General features: G+C 40.6%; 1 protein-coding gene across 6 annotated transcripts in view; it reads right to left on the minus strand.

Moving 5' to 3' along the window:
• The window catches only part of ACSL4 (acyl-CoA synthetase long chain family member 4), a 234148-nt gene that overhangs the window by 22894 nt on the left and 192430 nt on the right, over positions 1 to 18824 (minus strand). For all 6 annotated transcript variants that reach the window (XM_078688793.1, XM_078688795.1, XM_078688792.1 and 3 more), the window contains exons 12-14: positions 16092 to 16166; positions 12653 to 12844; positions 12282 to 12396 (exon numbers count right to left, since the gene is read on the minus strand). In XM_078688793.1, the coding sequence (XP_078544919.1) occupies positions 12282 to 12396; positions 12653 to 12844; positions 16092 to 16166 (382 nt within the window). The remainder of the gene's footprint in view (positions 1 to 12281; positions 12397 to 12652; positions 12845 to 16091; positions 16167 to 18824) is intronic.

Genomic DNA, 18824 nt, shown 5'->3' on the forward strand with positions numbered 1-18824 from the left:
CTCTGTATCCACCTTTCCTGTAGACACATTTAAACTAGAAATAGGCAACGTATAAACATGTAAGCACAATAACTCATCCTAAAGTAAGACTAGTAGATCTTTTTCATGTACACTTGTCTTTTATATGGATTCTTCAGCCAAAGTGTTTCACCGTAAAAAAGGCTTCCTCATAGCAGCTTAGTCCATCAACTAGTGTCAGCCAAAAAGGATAAGCAACGTCACAATGCACAATCAAAAATCCAGGGTACAGGGGGTGGCTTGGACGGCAGAGATAATGGCTGCCTGAATCCGTCACTCTGCACAACGAGGGAGTAATTGTTTTCTGTTCTGGAGTTTGCCATAAGCGGACCTAAAATGAACCACGGATTTCACTCCCTAAAGTGAAGCGGCACCTGCTGATACTTCCATCATCTGATCTGTGGGAAGCCTTGGAATAGCTGTCAATTGTTGTTGATTCTGCAGAGATTCGACGGAGACGGCGATCTAAAATGGCGTTGCAGGGAACCCCTGCATGTCATTCTGCTAAGTTAGCGGTAAGCAGTACCGACCACCACCAAGTAAGGTCTGCGGATTTCTGACCTGAATCGGTATGTTTTGTACCGCTACAATCACACCGTCACAACTTGCCTGAACCCAAAATGGCGATTATATTGATCACTGCGTAACACCTTGTGTCTTGGTCTTTCTAAGCGGCGAGACAAGGCGCAATTTACGGACACCCAGGATTGTTTTGGTTACCTGTGTAGCATTGATCCATCATCAGTGGCTCACTCTGGGAATCCTAAGGCTCAGGGACATGTTTGAAGTGGCTCCTCTCGTAATACTGGCCTGACCCTAAAATGGAGGTGCTCTGATCTTACTCATTGCAATTAGAGTGTGCTTACTTTTCGGTGCTGAATCACAGATAACGTGAAGAATGCGATGCGAGTCCTCCTGTATGTTGCCTATACTACATTGACTATTCAACCAAATGGGTTTAGCGCCAGTCTTGAAGATAAGTACTGTGGCAACTCTGACTCTTCAACAGGGATATGAGTGGAAATAATGGCATCAGTTGTATAAGGTCATAAAACACTAAATAAGTACGTGGATGGCATAGGAGACACAGAGGACGTACTGCTTAACACCCACTTTGGCGTGGGGTAAGGTTTGGCGCAGGACCCTTATGCCTCCAAGCTCCAATGCCAACCAGCCACCAAGAAGTAACTGCCGATAGCGTCGGTTTTCTGGGATTTGCATCTAATGTGTGGCCTCCTCACTTCTATGTTTACATCGCCTTCAGCGCTGTAGAGACTGTAATGCCAGTCTAATTTGTACACTATCATCATTACTTACCGTTCAATATAGAGACAATACTCATCAGTGATTCCTTTGTCTAGCTATAACCCAGCTTCAGCCCAGTTACATTCCAAGATCACCCAAGAACGGGTCGACACTACAACATCATGCCAAGATCCTACTTTCATACGCTAGCAGTTTATTGGCCCGGTGCTGACTCGATCCAATATGGCGGATAAAGAACCCAAGGTGCAATACAAAAAATCTAAAGCTCAGTCTTCACTATCAGACTCTCCAGTCAAGGCTAAACCAGATGTGAATAGCACAATGGAAATTATTCTCAAAAAGTTAGCCGGTGTCCATGATCTGGCAAAATCAACAAAACAAAACAGACACCATGCAACATGAGCACAATCAACTCTAAAATTTCAGATGCTGAACAAATAATAAGTGAAATTGAAGACACCGCGTTTCAAGCCAATAAAGAAATAAAAAACCCTTCTGGACATTACCAGTAATCTTAAAAGACATGCAGCCGATCTTGAAGAGTGCAACAGGAGGGGCAATATTAGAATGTTTGGCATTCCAGAGGGCTCAGAAGATTCAGAGTCATGTGTTGCTTTTTTGGAATCCTGGATATCCACGATCACAGGCATAAAGTTCCATCAAAATTTAGAACTGGACCGGGCTCAGAGTACCAACATTTAGCTCTTCGACAAGGAAAATGACCGGCCTATCATTTGCAAGCCTCTGTGATAACAACACACAGAAGCCTTCCTTAACTTTGCCCGCAAAAATCGTCAGGTCTCCTGGGAAGGCCAAAAAATCACATTTGCGCAGGATTACTCAAAACCACTGTGGACACGAGAAAAAGTTTTCTTCTACAAAAGGGATAAACTAAGGGACAAAGATAGCCAATTCTCCTTTGCTAGACCTGCAAAATTTGGAATTTTTAAAAAAGGAAGACCACACTTCTTCACAAACCTGAATAATCTAGCAACGCACCTAGACTCTACGACAGCTCAAAGACATGGACTTCACCACCTCCACTTCGAATAAAAAAAGTAATGATATCCTTTTTGTGAACCAATTCACCCTACATCTGTAGGATACATGTTAAGGTTTAGCAGGGTTTGATAGTTAGTAATATTTTTTTCTTTTTATATTCTCTTGGCAGCATACCATATTAAAGGTTGTCAATTATGCAAACCTTATATGCTTTCCCTAGAGCCAGAGAGCCTACTTATTAATGAATAGATTATATTGTTGTATCTTCAGTATTGTGCTTTCTACACACTTGCGTATCAATTTATCATAAGTGTAGTGTTTGTGCAGCAATGTATGACACTATGTTTGTACATCAATGTTGCCTTACTTTTTTAACCTAGACAATGTAATGTAATATCTGGTCTCCCCACCGAATAGAAATCAGCTTTATCGCCATACCTTTAGACTAGAATCTTCTTATTTTACTTGTTCACAATTAGGCGTTGAACGTTATGATACAGTTTATCTATATACCCATATGATGTAGATTAATATAGTTATAGGGAGTGTATATCTGTGATTTTTTGCTGCATTCCAGATTGTTAATTATCTTGTTATACTCCACTTAAGTTGTCAGAATGACGCTCCTTTCGTCGCACCTCAATTATTTGAAAACTTCAGGTATGGGAGGTTGGGGAGGGAGGGGTGAAGGGGGGTGTTGGGAAGGATTAGCTTTAGTTATTTTTGATCTATTTTTCCTTCTTGTCTTTACTTGCTCATTCATTTAGAGGTCATACGTACTGCGTACTTTATATGATGGCAGTGCCACTGCTTTGATTACGAACATCATAAGACACCCACAAATGTTTAGCACCCATATGGAGTGAAGTTAAGCTCCCTACTGCGCGTGTCAATCAACATACCCTACTTACCTTACATGAGACCAGATCAGACTACCTCCACTGGCTTATATAATGATTCAAAATAAGACTTATAACATTGCAGAAGACCTTAATATTGTTTCCCTAAATGTGAAAGGACTAAATCACCTACTTAAGCGCTGGAAAATCTTGGATTATCTAGCTAAAACCAAAGGGGATATCATACTTCTACAAGAAACGAAATTATCTGAAGAAGATGCTGCCTTTATTAAACCTACCTGGATATCACACGTCTCCTGCAGACCATAAAAAGAAGGAAGTCCCTTATAGCGAGGAAAGCCAATATTTCCCTTGAATCACACTCATGATGAGGAGGGGAGAGTATTGGTTATACCTATGAATAAAGGGGATGACCAGATACGCGTTGTAAACATATGTAGTCCTAATACGGATGAACCCAATTTCTGGGAAAGTATGTGGCAAATCCTAGATAATCTCCCCCAAGATGATTTACTCATAGTTGGCAGCGACTTTAATATCCCATTAGACCCTATAATTGATCGCCAATCAACCTGCAATTACCACGTCACTAGATCTCATGCATAGTTCAGAAATTAGGTTCTAAATTTAACCTCAAGGATTCCTGGCACCTTCAACACCCGGACTCTAGAGATTACACTTTTTACTCTGCCCCCACATAACTCATATACTAGAATAGACTGTATCCTTATTCCTAGCTCTCACACAACTAATTGATTAAACAGAAATTTCACCAAAGTTAGTGTCAGATCACTCATGTATCAGTACTAAACTAGCTGGTAGCCACACCACACCTTCACCCAAAAGATGGAAGTTTAATAATGATTTCCTTTCAGATCCTGAAGATAAAAAGAAAATTGTAGAAGCAATCATAGATTACCCTCAACCATAACGATCTCCCTGAAACAAACGTAAACACCCTCTGGGATGCATTAAAGGCGACCATTAGGAGAGTTCTTATTCAGATTAAAACACAAGCATTTGCAATGCAACAGGTCTCGCATTGACGCAAGTTTGAGCTATTGGCATTATAAATGACAATGCCTTTTATTTAGGTTTTGGTTTTTGAAACCTAAGTAAAACGCATTTACAATGCCAACAGCTTATGGATATACATCTGGGCTACCAGTCATGCCAGCCCACCTAAAATCACGCAATATTGACAGCTTATGAGGAACATCAAGACCATCTAGTCTGCTACCATAATCATAAGCCCTTCAACCATCAATCACCACTCGTGGGCCTTTCAGTTATGCTACAGATTCTCAACCACTACTCCTGCTGGAAGTAGATTCAATCTACCCCTTTTTGCACACAGTTAGTACAACTAAGTTTTCTCCATTACACCCCTGCACCCCCCTACACACCCACCCAACATGGCTTACAATACTCATTTGATTTTTGCATTATCCAAATTGATCAGGGTCACTATAGCCTAAAATGCATACCTAAAGGCCAGGGAGAAGCCTGTGTGTAAAATCCCAGCCTCTATAGCAGATCCACAAATCTAAATCTCACCTACAAGGTAGCTTTTTTTGAGGTTCAAATGGCAGAACTGTGTTTTGCAACAGACCTGAAGTTATGGGACAGCTTCATCTTGCCGAGCCCCCTAACAACCTGGCTACCCACTGCCACCACTTCATAAATTAACCAATGCAGCACTGACCACCTCAGGATTCCCAAGTGAGATCTTGCACGCTTCCACCATCTTTGGATTTAACACAACGCAGTAACACAAAGGACTGATTTTCCAGAAAACAGTCATGCAATATGCTCACAGCGTGACGATTTATGTTTGTTACTCTAGAATGTTGGTCAAAACAGGTTAAGAGCACAACCTTTTGGCACAAAATATGCCATCCAACACACAAGCCAACCAACTACTGAGTAAGGCTGTGGCCAGTTCCCAGATAACACAATATGGTCACACTGACAGCTGCCCGCCCACGATATAAATAGTAAATAACAGATGTTTAATTTCTTCCCTCTTTTCAGAATGCCCAGCCCGTTCAGGGATACCCTCATAACGAGTTGGAGAGTAAAATGCAATTCTTATTAAACCTCAGCATTTCACCCCAGTGTCAACGCCTTCTTGTGTCACAGTTTGTACCCTTCCGATTCTAGCACTGCAAGCTTGGGTTTACATTAACAGCCTTGAGTAACCCATACCAAACGCTAACCTCTAATCAGGCACTGCCCCATGGAGTTTCTGCCTGCCATTTGTCAATGCGTTTCAGAATGTCAACCATATTTTTTTTACCTCTCCAAACATCAACTGCAAAGATGATCAAAATTTCTAAGCAACACAATGATGCTGAAAAAAGCATTCAGGAGTGCCACTACTTTTGTCCCATGTGGTTAATTTGTGCTAGTGGGTCCAAGTGGTTCCTGCACTCACTTTGGGGAAAAGACATTTCCATCGCAAAGCTCAAACCCAGAGCACAAGACATTACGCAAGAGGAAGATAAAGATAACAAAAAACAGTGTCAGATGGAGAAAGCATGAAAGAAAAACTCCTGAAGCAGCATTGCTATTCTACTGCAAACTAGTGGATTGCGTTATCCTGCATACCTCCTTCCTAGTTTGAAAAAGTGACAGTATCTATATATGCCGCCAGGTTTTAATTACTCGAAAGCCAGCACTTTTAAACACCGCGAAATTGGGTTAGTTCGCTGTGGGAAAACACAACGAAAATCAGCGATTAACTTTAAAGCTGATCTTGTAAAACCATATAATTGTGTAGTCGTAAAACCAGTAAACAAAATAGTTTAAGGCCCACCACTTTCCATATAGGACAAGGCGATATTGGGCGGCAGCACACTAGCCCTGCAAGCAAACCACTTTGGTCTCGTTTTCATAAAGAGAAGGCACGTCAATCCACGCTGCATGATTTACCCCGACTTTGTAATTATGCTAGCCTCTTTCCTGCATTGTGGCTAGGAAGACGAAACAGTAAAAACACGAACAATAACCATCAGCTGATGTAAAGAGTATAAAGAGTACAAGACTAAGCATTGCATATCAGCAGCAAAACAAATTCAGAGGGGCCCATCCGAGGTCATACAGTATGTCAAGACAGGAGCCTCCTGTTAGCCCATCACAGAGTGCAGAAGCTGCAAAACATCCACTGCCGTTAGTGGGCGATCCGGATCCGACAATTATCATGGGAAACTGGTCCAGTGGGATTTAATGCAGTTTCCTCATTTGACAAAACAGGGTGACTAGCCCAAGATCACACACGCCCTTTGCCACGGTTTCCTTGGGAACGCTTAAAAATAGACTAGGCCATGCATTAAAGACTATTGGTTGTTAACAGTTCGCACCACAGTTGTGTTTGAAAGCGTGACTGTTAACGTAATGCAGGAAGCTTTTATTAGTTTGACAAAATAAAAAACCAGATGGAACATCGCGACAGGGGTGCCAACTCAGGAAACTGGCCTTCATGTAATTGCCAAAAAGACAGCTGGGGTCAGGGAGCTCAGTCTGGTCACGCGGCGAAGGCGGGAAGGGTCTCTGAGGGGAGAGTCAGTTTGCGGACTCGGAGCAGTCGACACAAACCCAACCCGGTCGGTGTCAGTCTACGGCACAAGTTCACTTCAGTCTCTCCGAGCACTTCACTTCCCCTTTCCTCTTCCAGAAACGTAGCCACTTCCTTGTGTGGGTGGACGGAGGCTGCAGAAGGCCCTCTGGCAGCTGGCCACTGATGGGGGAAGCAGCGCCGCTGCTGAGCAGTGTGCGCCTGAAACAAATTAGTGCTCACCGCCTACATATCGAGGACCGTGTAACGCCACGAGTAAACGATCCAGTCCAGATGGGCCGTCCTGAAACAAGACAGGGCGGTAATAAGGAGGGACTAAGAAGCCTCATTTACAATCGGAGGCCAGCGTTTACCATAGACGATGACGCCAGCCAATGAAAAATAGGGGCGGGGCTTCCACCCCACTTCTAAAACCTACCCGACTCCAATATGCCTCGCAGAGCGAGCAGGGCATGCACGCAGCAACGCTAGGTCTGCGAGACCTAAAAAAAAAATCATCAATTAAAAGCTTGACACTGAGCTAATTAAATTAGAACGTGAAATTAAACTCCAGTAGATTTTCCAAGCTAATTCCCTAAACAATAATAATATTGTTAATCAACTAACACAAAAGAAATACGAATACAACAAAATTCTGAGCAACCATGCTGGAGTATGGATAAATAAATTGAAGGCTATCAAACTCTACGAAGCAAACAGAACAGGTAAATTGTTAGCTTACCATCTTAAACACAAACCGAACAAAACACTTTCTCATCAATCAAGGATACTAACAATAAAATGCAGACTAAACAAAAGGAAATCTTAATCACATTTAGATCCTTCTATGAAGACATATACAAGGACAATCCAGAATTTAAATCAGAAAAGTGCACCCAGTACTTAAACAAACTGAACCTCCTCCAACTGAATGAAGCAGATTAACTGGATTTAGGAAAACCTATAAGTGTATTTGAAGTGTTGAACTCTATTAAATCCCTGAAAGACAATAAGGCCCTGGGACCTGATGGTTTCTCACCCACTTTTTATAAGACATTTGCAGGGTCAATACAACCAACAATGTTAAAAGTATTTAATAATATAGCCAAGATGGGACAAATGACAGAGGCCAATAGTATTGTTATCCCTAAGGAAGGGCAGGATCCCCCACTACCAAAAAATTACAGACCAATATCTCTCATTAATGTGGATTGTAAAATCGATGCAAAAATATTAGCCACAAGACTCCATGCAGTCCTCCCACACCTTATTAGTAAGTCACAAGTAGGTTTCCTTAAGAATCGCATGTCAAATGACAACACCTGCCTACTATGCTATGCTCTAGAAAACGCATCTTTTAAACCAGTTCCTTCTATAGCAATTACCCTGGACGCAGAAAAGGCGTTAGACAATGGACATTGGCCATTCTTAAAACACTATGAATTAATTTGACTTGGGGGGGAACCCTATATAACTATGGCCATGGCCCTTTACTTGGCACCTACTGTGTGTACAGTAATTAATGGATCACTTTCGGAATCCTTCACTCTCTAACAAGGTACAAGACAAGGCTGCCCTCTGGCACCATCACTTTTTTTTTACTTTTTCTAGAGCCCTTAACACAGGACATCAAACAGAATACAGATATTACAGGAGTGAGACTTAATATTATTCAAGTTGAGTTATCCGCCTATGCGGATGATCTACTTATGGTAACACAGGGCCTGGGTCCCTCAATTAATGCTCTGATGCGAACAATAGAGAAATCTTCTATACACTCGGGGTACAAATTAAATAGGGATAAATCACAGGTAAAGCCCCTAAACGTCCATTGCACCAGAGAGAATTTAGGTAACTCGGGTCTTGCATGGCAGCATGATATATAAAATACTTGGGTATAGAATTTGGTAGCAATATAATCGACACCTTACCCCACAATGAAAGTACTATACTGGAACAAGTTAAGAAACTTCTAGACGCCAGGTCTCAAAAATGTATCACTTGGTGGGGAAGAATTGAAAGAATAAAGATGATGATTACACCCCTAATAAACATGCTCCCTGTCATCTTAACGGACGACTTTCACCGCAAACTGGATACCCTCTTAACTAAATTTATATGGCAATGCAAAAAATCTAGAACTGGACTTAAAAAATGAAGGCTAGACAAATCCCTAGGTGGAGTCAACTTAGCAGATTTTTAAAATTTACCAAACAGCTTTCCTGGCAAAACAAAGCTCTTACTGGATTTTGCCTCCCATCAACTACACTCCAGTATGGCTTGAAGTCGAGAAATCCATCCTTAATAGTCTTATGCCTGTTGCCCTGCTTACCTCTAACCGCACAAATCTAAGTAGATCAAAGTCTATCCTCAAAAATACAAAGAAAGCGCTGTTAAAATTAGATCAGAAACTTGACTTAAGCATAAAGCGCTCTAAGATGGAATCCAAATGGAACAATCGCAACTTTAGATACAAAGGGAAAACTAAGCATTATGATATCTGGATTGATAAAGGGATCTTTCCCCTCCCATCAACTAGAAAGCTCATCCTATCCTATTACCTCCAATCGAGTTATAACCTGTTATAACCTGGACAACGTGGAATTTTATAACTTTTTAAAGAGCTTAGCTGCACTGTCAAAAGCCAACTTACATAATGCAACTCCATCGTTACCAAACTTTGTAACGAAGATCAACAAACTAGGCCACCAAGTCTCACTTATTTATAAATTACTCCGCCCTAAAATCTCGACTCGCAATAAAAATCATTACGTTCTGGGAATTGCACTCTTCTGATCCGATACCCGAAGCTAAATGGCCTCAAATATGGAGCACTACCACCAGCAACAAAATATCCTTGGTCTTATCTCAAACAAAATTTTGGCTCCTACACAAAGCCTTCTGGACACCTGTCCGACTGCACTCACAACATCTCCACGATGACCTGCTTTGCTGGAACTGTAAGGAAGAAACAGGCGATGTAGCCCATCTTTATACTGCACTGTAAAGCCGTATCGACATTTTGGGACAATGTATATGACTTCCTATAAAAATTATTCACTTGCCAGTTAAAAAGAAAACTTAATGATAGGCTTTGACGCGGATACACTAAAAGATACAGACAAGGCCCTATTGGACCAACTATTTACATCTGCAATAAAAATTGTTCTAAACAATTTGAAAGACAAGCACAAAGCATCATATACATTTTGGTTGAACTGGATTACCCACCTCAGGGGTGCAGACAATATCGCTCTTCAAAACTCTCCCTGTAAATCATCCACTAGACACATGTGGGATAGACCAGATGCATATTTCGGTACACACAAACCACCATGAACAGAGTACGAACGTTATTAGAAGATATCTCCCACTTATATCTCCTTTTACCCGCTAGTAATAGCTCAGTTTTAATAGAAGGATAACTATTAGGACTCTTAGATGTTCTAACCTCGAAAATTCCTCTGCCATGTCTTTCTTCTCAACTCGCGTATTTGACATGACACCTATCATAAGCATGGGTAGACCTCTTTATTGATCTGATCGAACTATCTTCTCTTCTCCTATTTCTTTACTTAGTTCTTATTAGTCCTTTTTATTCTTTCTCTCTTCTTTCTCTTTATTTCTCATCTTATAGACTGTATGAAGATTAGCTATTAGTGTACAGTTTGATGTATCACCTAGCATTATATTTTTCACATTACTTATTTAGTATTGGGGTTAATGTTCCTTGTTTTTCACAAAATTAAAATGATCATGTATCACAATAATTTCATATCGCTGTACACCATTTATCGTATGTCGCCTTTAATGTTTCTTTTCTGAAAACTAATCAAAATGATTTGAAATGGAAAAATCCAGGGTACACTTGCAACAGAGTGCATATTTATACTGCAGTCCGTACATTCAACCCAAGACCATAAATATCCCAAAGTCGGGAGGTATGAAGGTCCAAATCCTCAAAGTCTGTCATTCTTGCCGTGTTTGGCGCAGAAATCAGGGGTCTGACACTATTTGATAGACTAAGCTGACCTGAGGAAGCCTTGGTTAAGGTGAAATGTGTTGGCTGCGCTTGTGGTTTCAGATGAAGAACCCGAATAAAAGACAAATATACATGAAAAGGATCCACTAGTCTTACTCTGTATTGAGGTTTTGTGCAGATATGTTTGATTCCTCTTTTTCTGGTTTAAATGTCTCTAATGAAAGTCCAATGAGCAACTGTCTGGTAGAGGTGGGCAACTTGGTTTTGGCAACAGTGACAACTTCAGGTGGTGCGGGAGCACATCCCCTGGCTACCATGTGTCCCCCTCTCCTGTAACTGTCTATTCCACACTTCCCTCTTTAACTAGAGCCCACCGCTTCTGGAAGAAAATGATAACCAGAAACTTACATGGTGCAGGTCTTGGAAGCGAACCAGGTATACTAAATGTATTTTGTTCTACAAAAGGTTCAGTGTTAGCTGATGTCCCGGTTGACAACCATACCACCCACGAACCCCCATGGACTCTTCTTGTGAAACAGAATAGAGCTGAACAGCTGTACATGGCCTGCAACTAGACATAATGAAGAATTGTTTCTGGAACTGAAACATTTGTGGCAAAACTAACTGATATTCACAGTGATCTGGGATGGTGAGGTCTTTGTATTCAAGATCAAGGACCGGGCTGACTGCAAAGAAAGAGAGGAGGCCTATAAGCTCAGGCAGACTCAGAGTCTGTCTGCCACGGAGACGCAAGCTAGAGATACACTAGAGCAACTCTGAAGTTTGGAAGCTATGAACTGTGCCTGCACAAGACGACTGACTCTTATCCAAACCCTCCGGCCTAACTGAAGGCTTGAGAGGAAGCCTGGAGATGGGAGTCATGTAGTGCGACTCCCATCTGCATGCTTCCTTTAGCCACTGGTTAGTACTGTGCAGTAACATTCATTGATTATCCTTGAAGATTGGAGTAGTCATGTGGAATGTAAGTGTCACTTTAAGAAGATAACATTTTCATGTACTGATCTAATTGTTTTCAGTTTTGGCCTTAATTTAATTATGAAATACTTTGCAATTTAACTAAAATGGTCTGGGTGCTTTTCTGAGTGTTGACTTGATGCAAATGTTGGTCTTGGTAGCCTTAACATACATTTTCTGAAGCTGCCTTCCATTTTGGTCCTCCATTATTAAAGTGTACATGAAGCGGTCTTCGAGAAACAGTGTTTGCCTGATTAGGAGCTGGATTTGCATGGTGGTGGGAGAAGTTGCCCTGCTGGAAAATCCAACTTCCTTCATGTATTATGTAATAGATTCAAGAGTATGTTATCATGGCTAACAGATGCCTATTCATCACATAATACACATTTCTAATGTTCTATCAGAAGAATCGAAAGCTCGTTGAGTTCTGAATCGTAATGGACTGACAGTCAATCTCTACAAACGCATACTGGAACAATATGAAAATCTTATACTTAGTTCTAGATCTCATGGCAGTGGTTTCAATTATTCCCTGGTTAGCCCACTATGTCAACATCCTTTAGAAATTTAACTGCTGCATTACAACATTCACAAGAAAAGAGATTGTTGATGTTCACTTTACCTGTTGGCATAAGCACAGATATTGTCAATAAGCGGACAGTTCTTCAGTGCAGCCTCCACTTTGCCCAAAGACACATACTCTCCTGCTTGCAACTTCACCAAGTCTTTTTTACGATCTGTATGATAAAACCGAACAGATAAGGTCAGAGCATTTTATTCGGACTTTCCTTAAATGCATATTGGCAGTCAAACTTACAAATGTGAAACTTGGCAGCGGAGAGTTGTTTGTTAATGGTTATGGAAGAACTATGAAATGCTAGGATACCAAGTCACTGGTTAGGAACTATATAACAGCAGCTTGTGAGCTGGGTCCACAGGAGAGAATACAGGAGTAAGAACTTGATTCATCTAATTGTCCGAGGAGACACCTACCGATGATTTGTAAGCAGCCATCAGAATGGATCTCCCCAATATCACCAGTTGAGAACCATCTCTGTCCGTTCTCGTCCACAGAGAAATCCTCCTTGGTCTTCTCTTCATTTTTAAAGTATCCCATAGATACATTGGGCCCACCAATTATGATCTCTCCTCTGGGGTGTGGCGTGTCTCGACTGGTATAACCCCCTAGAAAACACAAAGCAAACCCAAGATTACAGATTAAACCAGGTTATAAAAATACACTCCAGGTATTTCTAGGAACAATAAACTCTGCACTCCTCAGAATTCTAATGCTGCTCGAACAGGGTTTTTCACATGTACTGGAATTTTCCTGCAAACATGTAATCAGGCCCCTACAGTTTTGTCCTTGTGACGTAGAGTACCATTAGTAGGATAACAGAAGCACCCATCACATGAAATCTAATTATTCAACATACTGAGTGCATTATATAAATGGTGGATATTTAGGCTCTATTTGTTAATAAAAAACTATGCATCAGTGGACCGCAAATGGTTTAGCAGAAAATGAAGAAGTTGTCAAATGTAAACCGAGTAGAAAAAAAAATACTGCAGGAATTAAAACATAATAATACTTTAATTATGCATATAATGTAAAACGTCTTTTGACTGTATTATGCCAAAGAAAAGTCAGAGAATGGTAGGCAAAACAGACACCTCTAGACCAAGGATTAGAAAATGCCCCAAGCACGACAGTGAAATAAAATGTAAAAAAATATAAAATTAAAAACTATATAACTAATATTTCCTGCTGAGTAACATTTAATAAGAGTCCATCTATTAAAAAGATATTGTCACATTTCATTTTATTAGAATAAATTTAGTGGAATACAGATATTCTAGCAGCGTAACTGTACTGCTTTTAGAGTCTTGAGCACATATATCTTGCCAATCCTTCTACTGCAATGAAAAGTAACATTTTAACAGAGCGCTAATGCAACCCAAAATTCAAAGACGCACAATTAGTACATATTGAAATGGGCAGTGACGCTAATTATTACAGTGATGTAATCTGTGATTTTATCAGTAATACACTGAGGAGTTAAGGGAGTGCGGATTAAATCTTGGTGACAAAATTTTGCTAACACTCCATCAATTATTGCCCTTCAATGAATCACTCTCATTTTTCATCCGGAGTATCGCTAACCTTATCATAGTAATTTAGGACATTTTCAATCCTTTTTTTCATTAGGTCATTCGAGCAGGATCAACAAGCCTTAAATGCAACATTAGCTGGAGATTTTTCTTTCACGTGAATTTATATAATGCTACGGTTTATAAAAGCCATCAATGAGCATGTGGGCCCCCACTACAGGCAGCCATATTGTCTTTAAGTAAATCTACAGTACACCCAGTACCATTCACAAACCATGCAGTTGTATTCCAAAGGACAGTTTACCAAATTACTTTTGTTCCTTGCTGTTGAAACATTGAAAACAGACTAGAGAGTGGCATACTCTCTCCTTCACAGTATAGAATTTAAAGGACCATACCATAATCTAGCAATTAATGGAATGGTTCTCACTTTATCAAATGGGGTAGTGGTAGTCATAGTGGCTAGCAACCGAGGCCCATTAGCAAACTGATTTATAAGTCACTTTTACACAGTTTAAGCATTACGCCCATTTGTGAACCGATGCCAGTGAACATAAATTGAACAAAATACTATATAAAACATTTAGGAAGTATGATCTAATTTTCAGAAGAGTTCTATGGGTTAGCAAACGGACATGGGTCTCACCAAACCCTACATGCAGGAAATCATGAATATTATGTAACAGTTGTTAAATCAGAAGGTTGTCTGTTTCAAGGGGTTTGGACCCCTAAACTTTTACAAAGATCACATCAAACTTTGAAACAATTTAGGCAAGATTCAAGATAATACCCAGCAGCTATAATGCATCATGTCGGGGTTTGACACAGCTCAGTACACGCAAAGAAACTAAACTGGTATCATCAGTAAATCTTCTATGAGAACTTCCCTCATGCAGAGTCCTGTGGAAGAGTAGAGGCTTGTGTAGCAGAAACACTGAAGATCTGCAAAAGTTGCAAAACCTGCACTTTTGATTAGAACATGGAGAACAGAGCTGTCTGGAAATGTATGCAATGCCAGAATTTGTGCTGGGTGGACCGACTTTGAGGACAGATGGTAGCAAAGGATGTGGATCAGAGAGAAAGATATATATCGAGATGGATATATATATATATATATATATATATATATATATAGAGAGAGAGATTAAGAGGGGGCGCAAACCATAGGCAAATGGACACAAATCACTCAAATGAAGATCAAGGATCTAACCCAGCAGATCGTGTGCATATCAAATGCATCTTGGTTATGGAAATAGCGACATCTGCAGCAGTCATAGTCCCTATAGAATGTATAATCGGATGACTGGAGATTTGGGGGGGGAAGTGGAAAGGTGAAGGCTGAGACAGCGGCTGAAACATTGAGGTAGTGGAAAGTTATTCATTTGGACCTTGGTTTGCCGATATGTAGTTCGACACAAGGGAGGCTCAGAAGTTCCCGCAAGACAGTGATCCTCTGAATCAACGGACAGTGCAAGGGATGGACACCTGGAGTTCCCCCGGTTCTGGATTATTGGGTAGTATTTACAGGTTAGAGAAAGTAGGGTGGTAAAGGTCGGGCATACTGTGGGCCTCTGAAGCTGTAGGTAGACAGTCAGTTGGAGGACAGTTGAGAGGTCAGGAAGGAGTATCCTAGGCTTTGGTGGAGTGGGATAAATACTCCCACACTGGAAAAGCATAATGATGAACATAACCAGTACAGGGGTTGATTGCTCTTAACAAGAGATAAAGGATCGTGGCTCTTCTAACTGGTCTGGAATGCAATATGCTGTGCATATAAAACATCCACTTGCTGAGTGGAGTTCAGAAATCGAAATGAGTTCCAGTATTCAAATTCATCCACACATATTCCACCTTTCCAGTGAAGAATTGGCTTGGTAGTTTGGTCTGCCCTGTTCCCATGATGCACTGGGCCAGGGACAGACTAATTTGCATATAGCCAGGTTCTGAACTGGGATGGTGCAGTGAGCTAAAAAACGGTGATGGATCAAGCCCTGATCTGTTGACTGGGTAGGAGTGTTCTGATTAACTCAGATACTCTGTCCATCACCACCCCCTTTTTGTAAATTACCTTTTATAACTATGCATATAATTCCACGGTGAAGAACATTATTAGCTAAACCATTTTCAGTGTTTTAAGGGCATCTCACCAGCGAAAGTAGCTTGATAGTGAAATCTGGTGAAAAATAAACTTACGTTCAGGTAAATCGTTGGATCGTAGGGAAATCTTTAACCCCATGCCCTGGCTTTCTAAATTTTGTAAAAACATGGTACTAGTATGCATGTGTGTTCAATGCACCATTCAGTCTGATGATAGTCTCACCTTCTTTCCAGTCTTTTAGCTTAATCTCACAGCAAATAAGTGGCGCTCCAACTCTGCCTGTACTGTAGTCTGAAACTAAGAATAAAAAAAGTTGAGAAACAAATGTGCCAATTTCTACTAATCTTTATTTTCACTTTACTGCATTAGTTACTTTTACTAAAATGCATCGATGTAGGGTGCTTTGAAAAAACATTAGCGGCAATACATAGGATGTGATTAAATATCTGGATAACATTCCTGTATACGTCCCACTTTACGGAGTATAACTTTCAAAATGCTTCAACAAAGACAATTTACAAAAGATAAAAACTGGCACTATGGCAGTGTGTATGTTCAGTCAATGTACCTCAATGCACTTAAGTGTATCTATCTCTCATGCATCATGGACCACAGAAACTATAGTGCGACAGAGGTTATTTGCCTCACTTATTTTGTTTTACTGGTCAGATTACTTTCTTTTACAGCAACCACTGCTGTGATGGGGAGTTAATCTTAAACCACAAGTACAGTAAGTACTTTGTAAGGTTTAGAGCCCTTGAGCACCCAATTCACAGTCAATACTCTGGATAAATCCCGACCGACAGCTAAAGTACTCACACCAGGTTTTTTTTTATTTTTTATTATTTACAATTTTGCAGACTGGGATGAGGGTAGGAGTACCATTTAGCAACAAGGAAGCAAATGAGCAAGTAACCTGCAACATTAGTTCTCTCAGCTCTGGTATTTATCATAGATTTACATGTTTGAAACTTCCTTGTCATCGAAATGAAAGTCTCTGGTACACACTGAGCAGTACTGGAAACAATTTCCGACAAAAACGACTACAAAATAGTGCCTGTATAGAAGCAATTCAATCTAATTTGAAAAAGACCTGAACTTAAGCTAACAAGATTGAAGGTCCTTGAATTCCACTCCTTACAGAGGTCATTACCTCAGATTTCTCAGTATATGTGATGCCTGGTTATTAAACACAGTACCAACAGGTGAGCCAATCTAGGGGAGCATGAGGGATGTATGTGCATCTATGAAAGATATTAATGTTGGAGAACTGAAGTTATAGGTAAGTAACTCATATTTTTCTCTAACATCTTTCATTGATTCACATGCTTGAAGCAGAATAGCAAGCAATATACAATACATTTCATAAAGGAAGGTGGGAACAAGGCTGACCTTCTAGAAGGAGGTTGCAGTAAACAAACAAACAAACAGTTTACGGTTGCATGTACAGCTTGTCCTACAGCTGAATCCTTTACTGCTTCTGGAGCCAGGCAGTAGTGCGTAAATACTTTGCTGTTTTTCCAAGTTGCTGTGCAACAGATGTCAATGACAGGCAATCCTGCATACAAAGCTGAAATCACTGCTACTCTTCTTGCAGAGCGTGCCATTACTTTGGTCGATAGAGGCCTATTCGTTTTCTCATGACAAAAGGTTATTGCTGCTACAATCCAAAGCATTGTTTTGATTGCAGCTGCTATTTGGGTGGCTAAAGGAGATAAATAACGGATTACAGTTCCAGAAGTGTTGTTTTTGAAAGGTGGATTTTCAAATACTTAACATCCATGGCTCAACTTCTTTAGATGTAGCAGGGAAGAAAGTTCAGAATGGCAGGCTCATTCAGGTGTAAATCCTTTACATAAAGAATAGATTTGATTGAATGTTTTAAATGCAAAATCGGTTTCCCTTCACCGGGCTTCTTCCTGTCAAGGAAGGACGTTCAACAAAATCCTTTATGTTAAGACTTGTGAATGGGCTCAAGGGCCCCTTTATGCAGCAAGGAAAGAAATTCTGCCTTCATAAGAGAAAGGCGGAAGTGCACATTTTGCATAAGCAGGGTTATCAATGGATTTTGAATTAATTCCAAAGTATGCCTATAATGCACTACATTCACATGTCTACATGCTCCACCCGTCCATATTGATTGTAGGTCACTCTTGATGGAAGGCAGCAATTGGTTCCCCAACACAGGAAGGAAGGGAGTAATCGCTACCTGGCTCTGCTCTGGAGTCAGTCTCCTTGGTTGCTGACCTTTTGAATGTAAGGGTCTTCTCAATGGTGGAGGGGCCAGCTAGTTGTGCCTATGAGGTTGCATGAATTGTTGCATTGGCTAGTATGGTCTCCTACAGAATGAGTATTGTTGTTGCTGTTGTAGTTGAAAAGGCCGATATACCTGGTTGGCACACCTAACTAACGTCTAACTTTGTGTTCTTGAGCAACATAATAATATTGATCTCCGAGCCTGAAGAGAACCCAACAATTTCGCTCGGTCAGTGTCTGCTTTCACATTTTCAAGGGCGTCATTAATATGGAGGCCAAACAATGTTTCAGCATCCATAAATCCCGCAATGATGGTTACTGCGCTGAGCCCCTTATTGAATGACTGAGTCAGCGTTGGGATGGCCTATCAGGTATGCTGGTACAGAGTCCAGAGCTCAATATTCTTCCAACCTTGGAACAGTAGCAAGATAATAGCTGGACTCTGTGTCACCTTTTTCTCCTAATTCCATATGTGGTCAGGAATGGCTTTTAACGTTTTTTGGGAATGTCTTTAAAATCTTAAGGAAAAAAGACCAGTTTGCACTTGAATTGGCAGAACAAATCTCTTTAAGCACTCTCAATGAGAGAGTGGAATCTGGAAATATCATCCAGTGAGAATCTTCACCTGAAGCGTTCACCACATATTTAGCCTATTCTTGGTAGGCCTCCTCTTCAACTTCATATTCTACAGCTAGGACT

This window comes from Lissotriton helveticus, chromosome 4_1 (assembly GCF_964261635.1).
Source record: "Lissotriton helveticus chromosome 4_1, aLisHel1.1, whole genome shotgun sequence".
In the NCBI taxonomy this organism is placed as follows: Eukaryota; Metazoa; Chordata; class Amphibia; order Caudata; family Salamandridae; genus Lissotriton; species Lissotriton helveticus.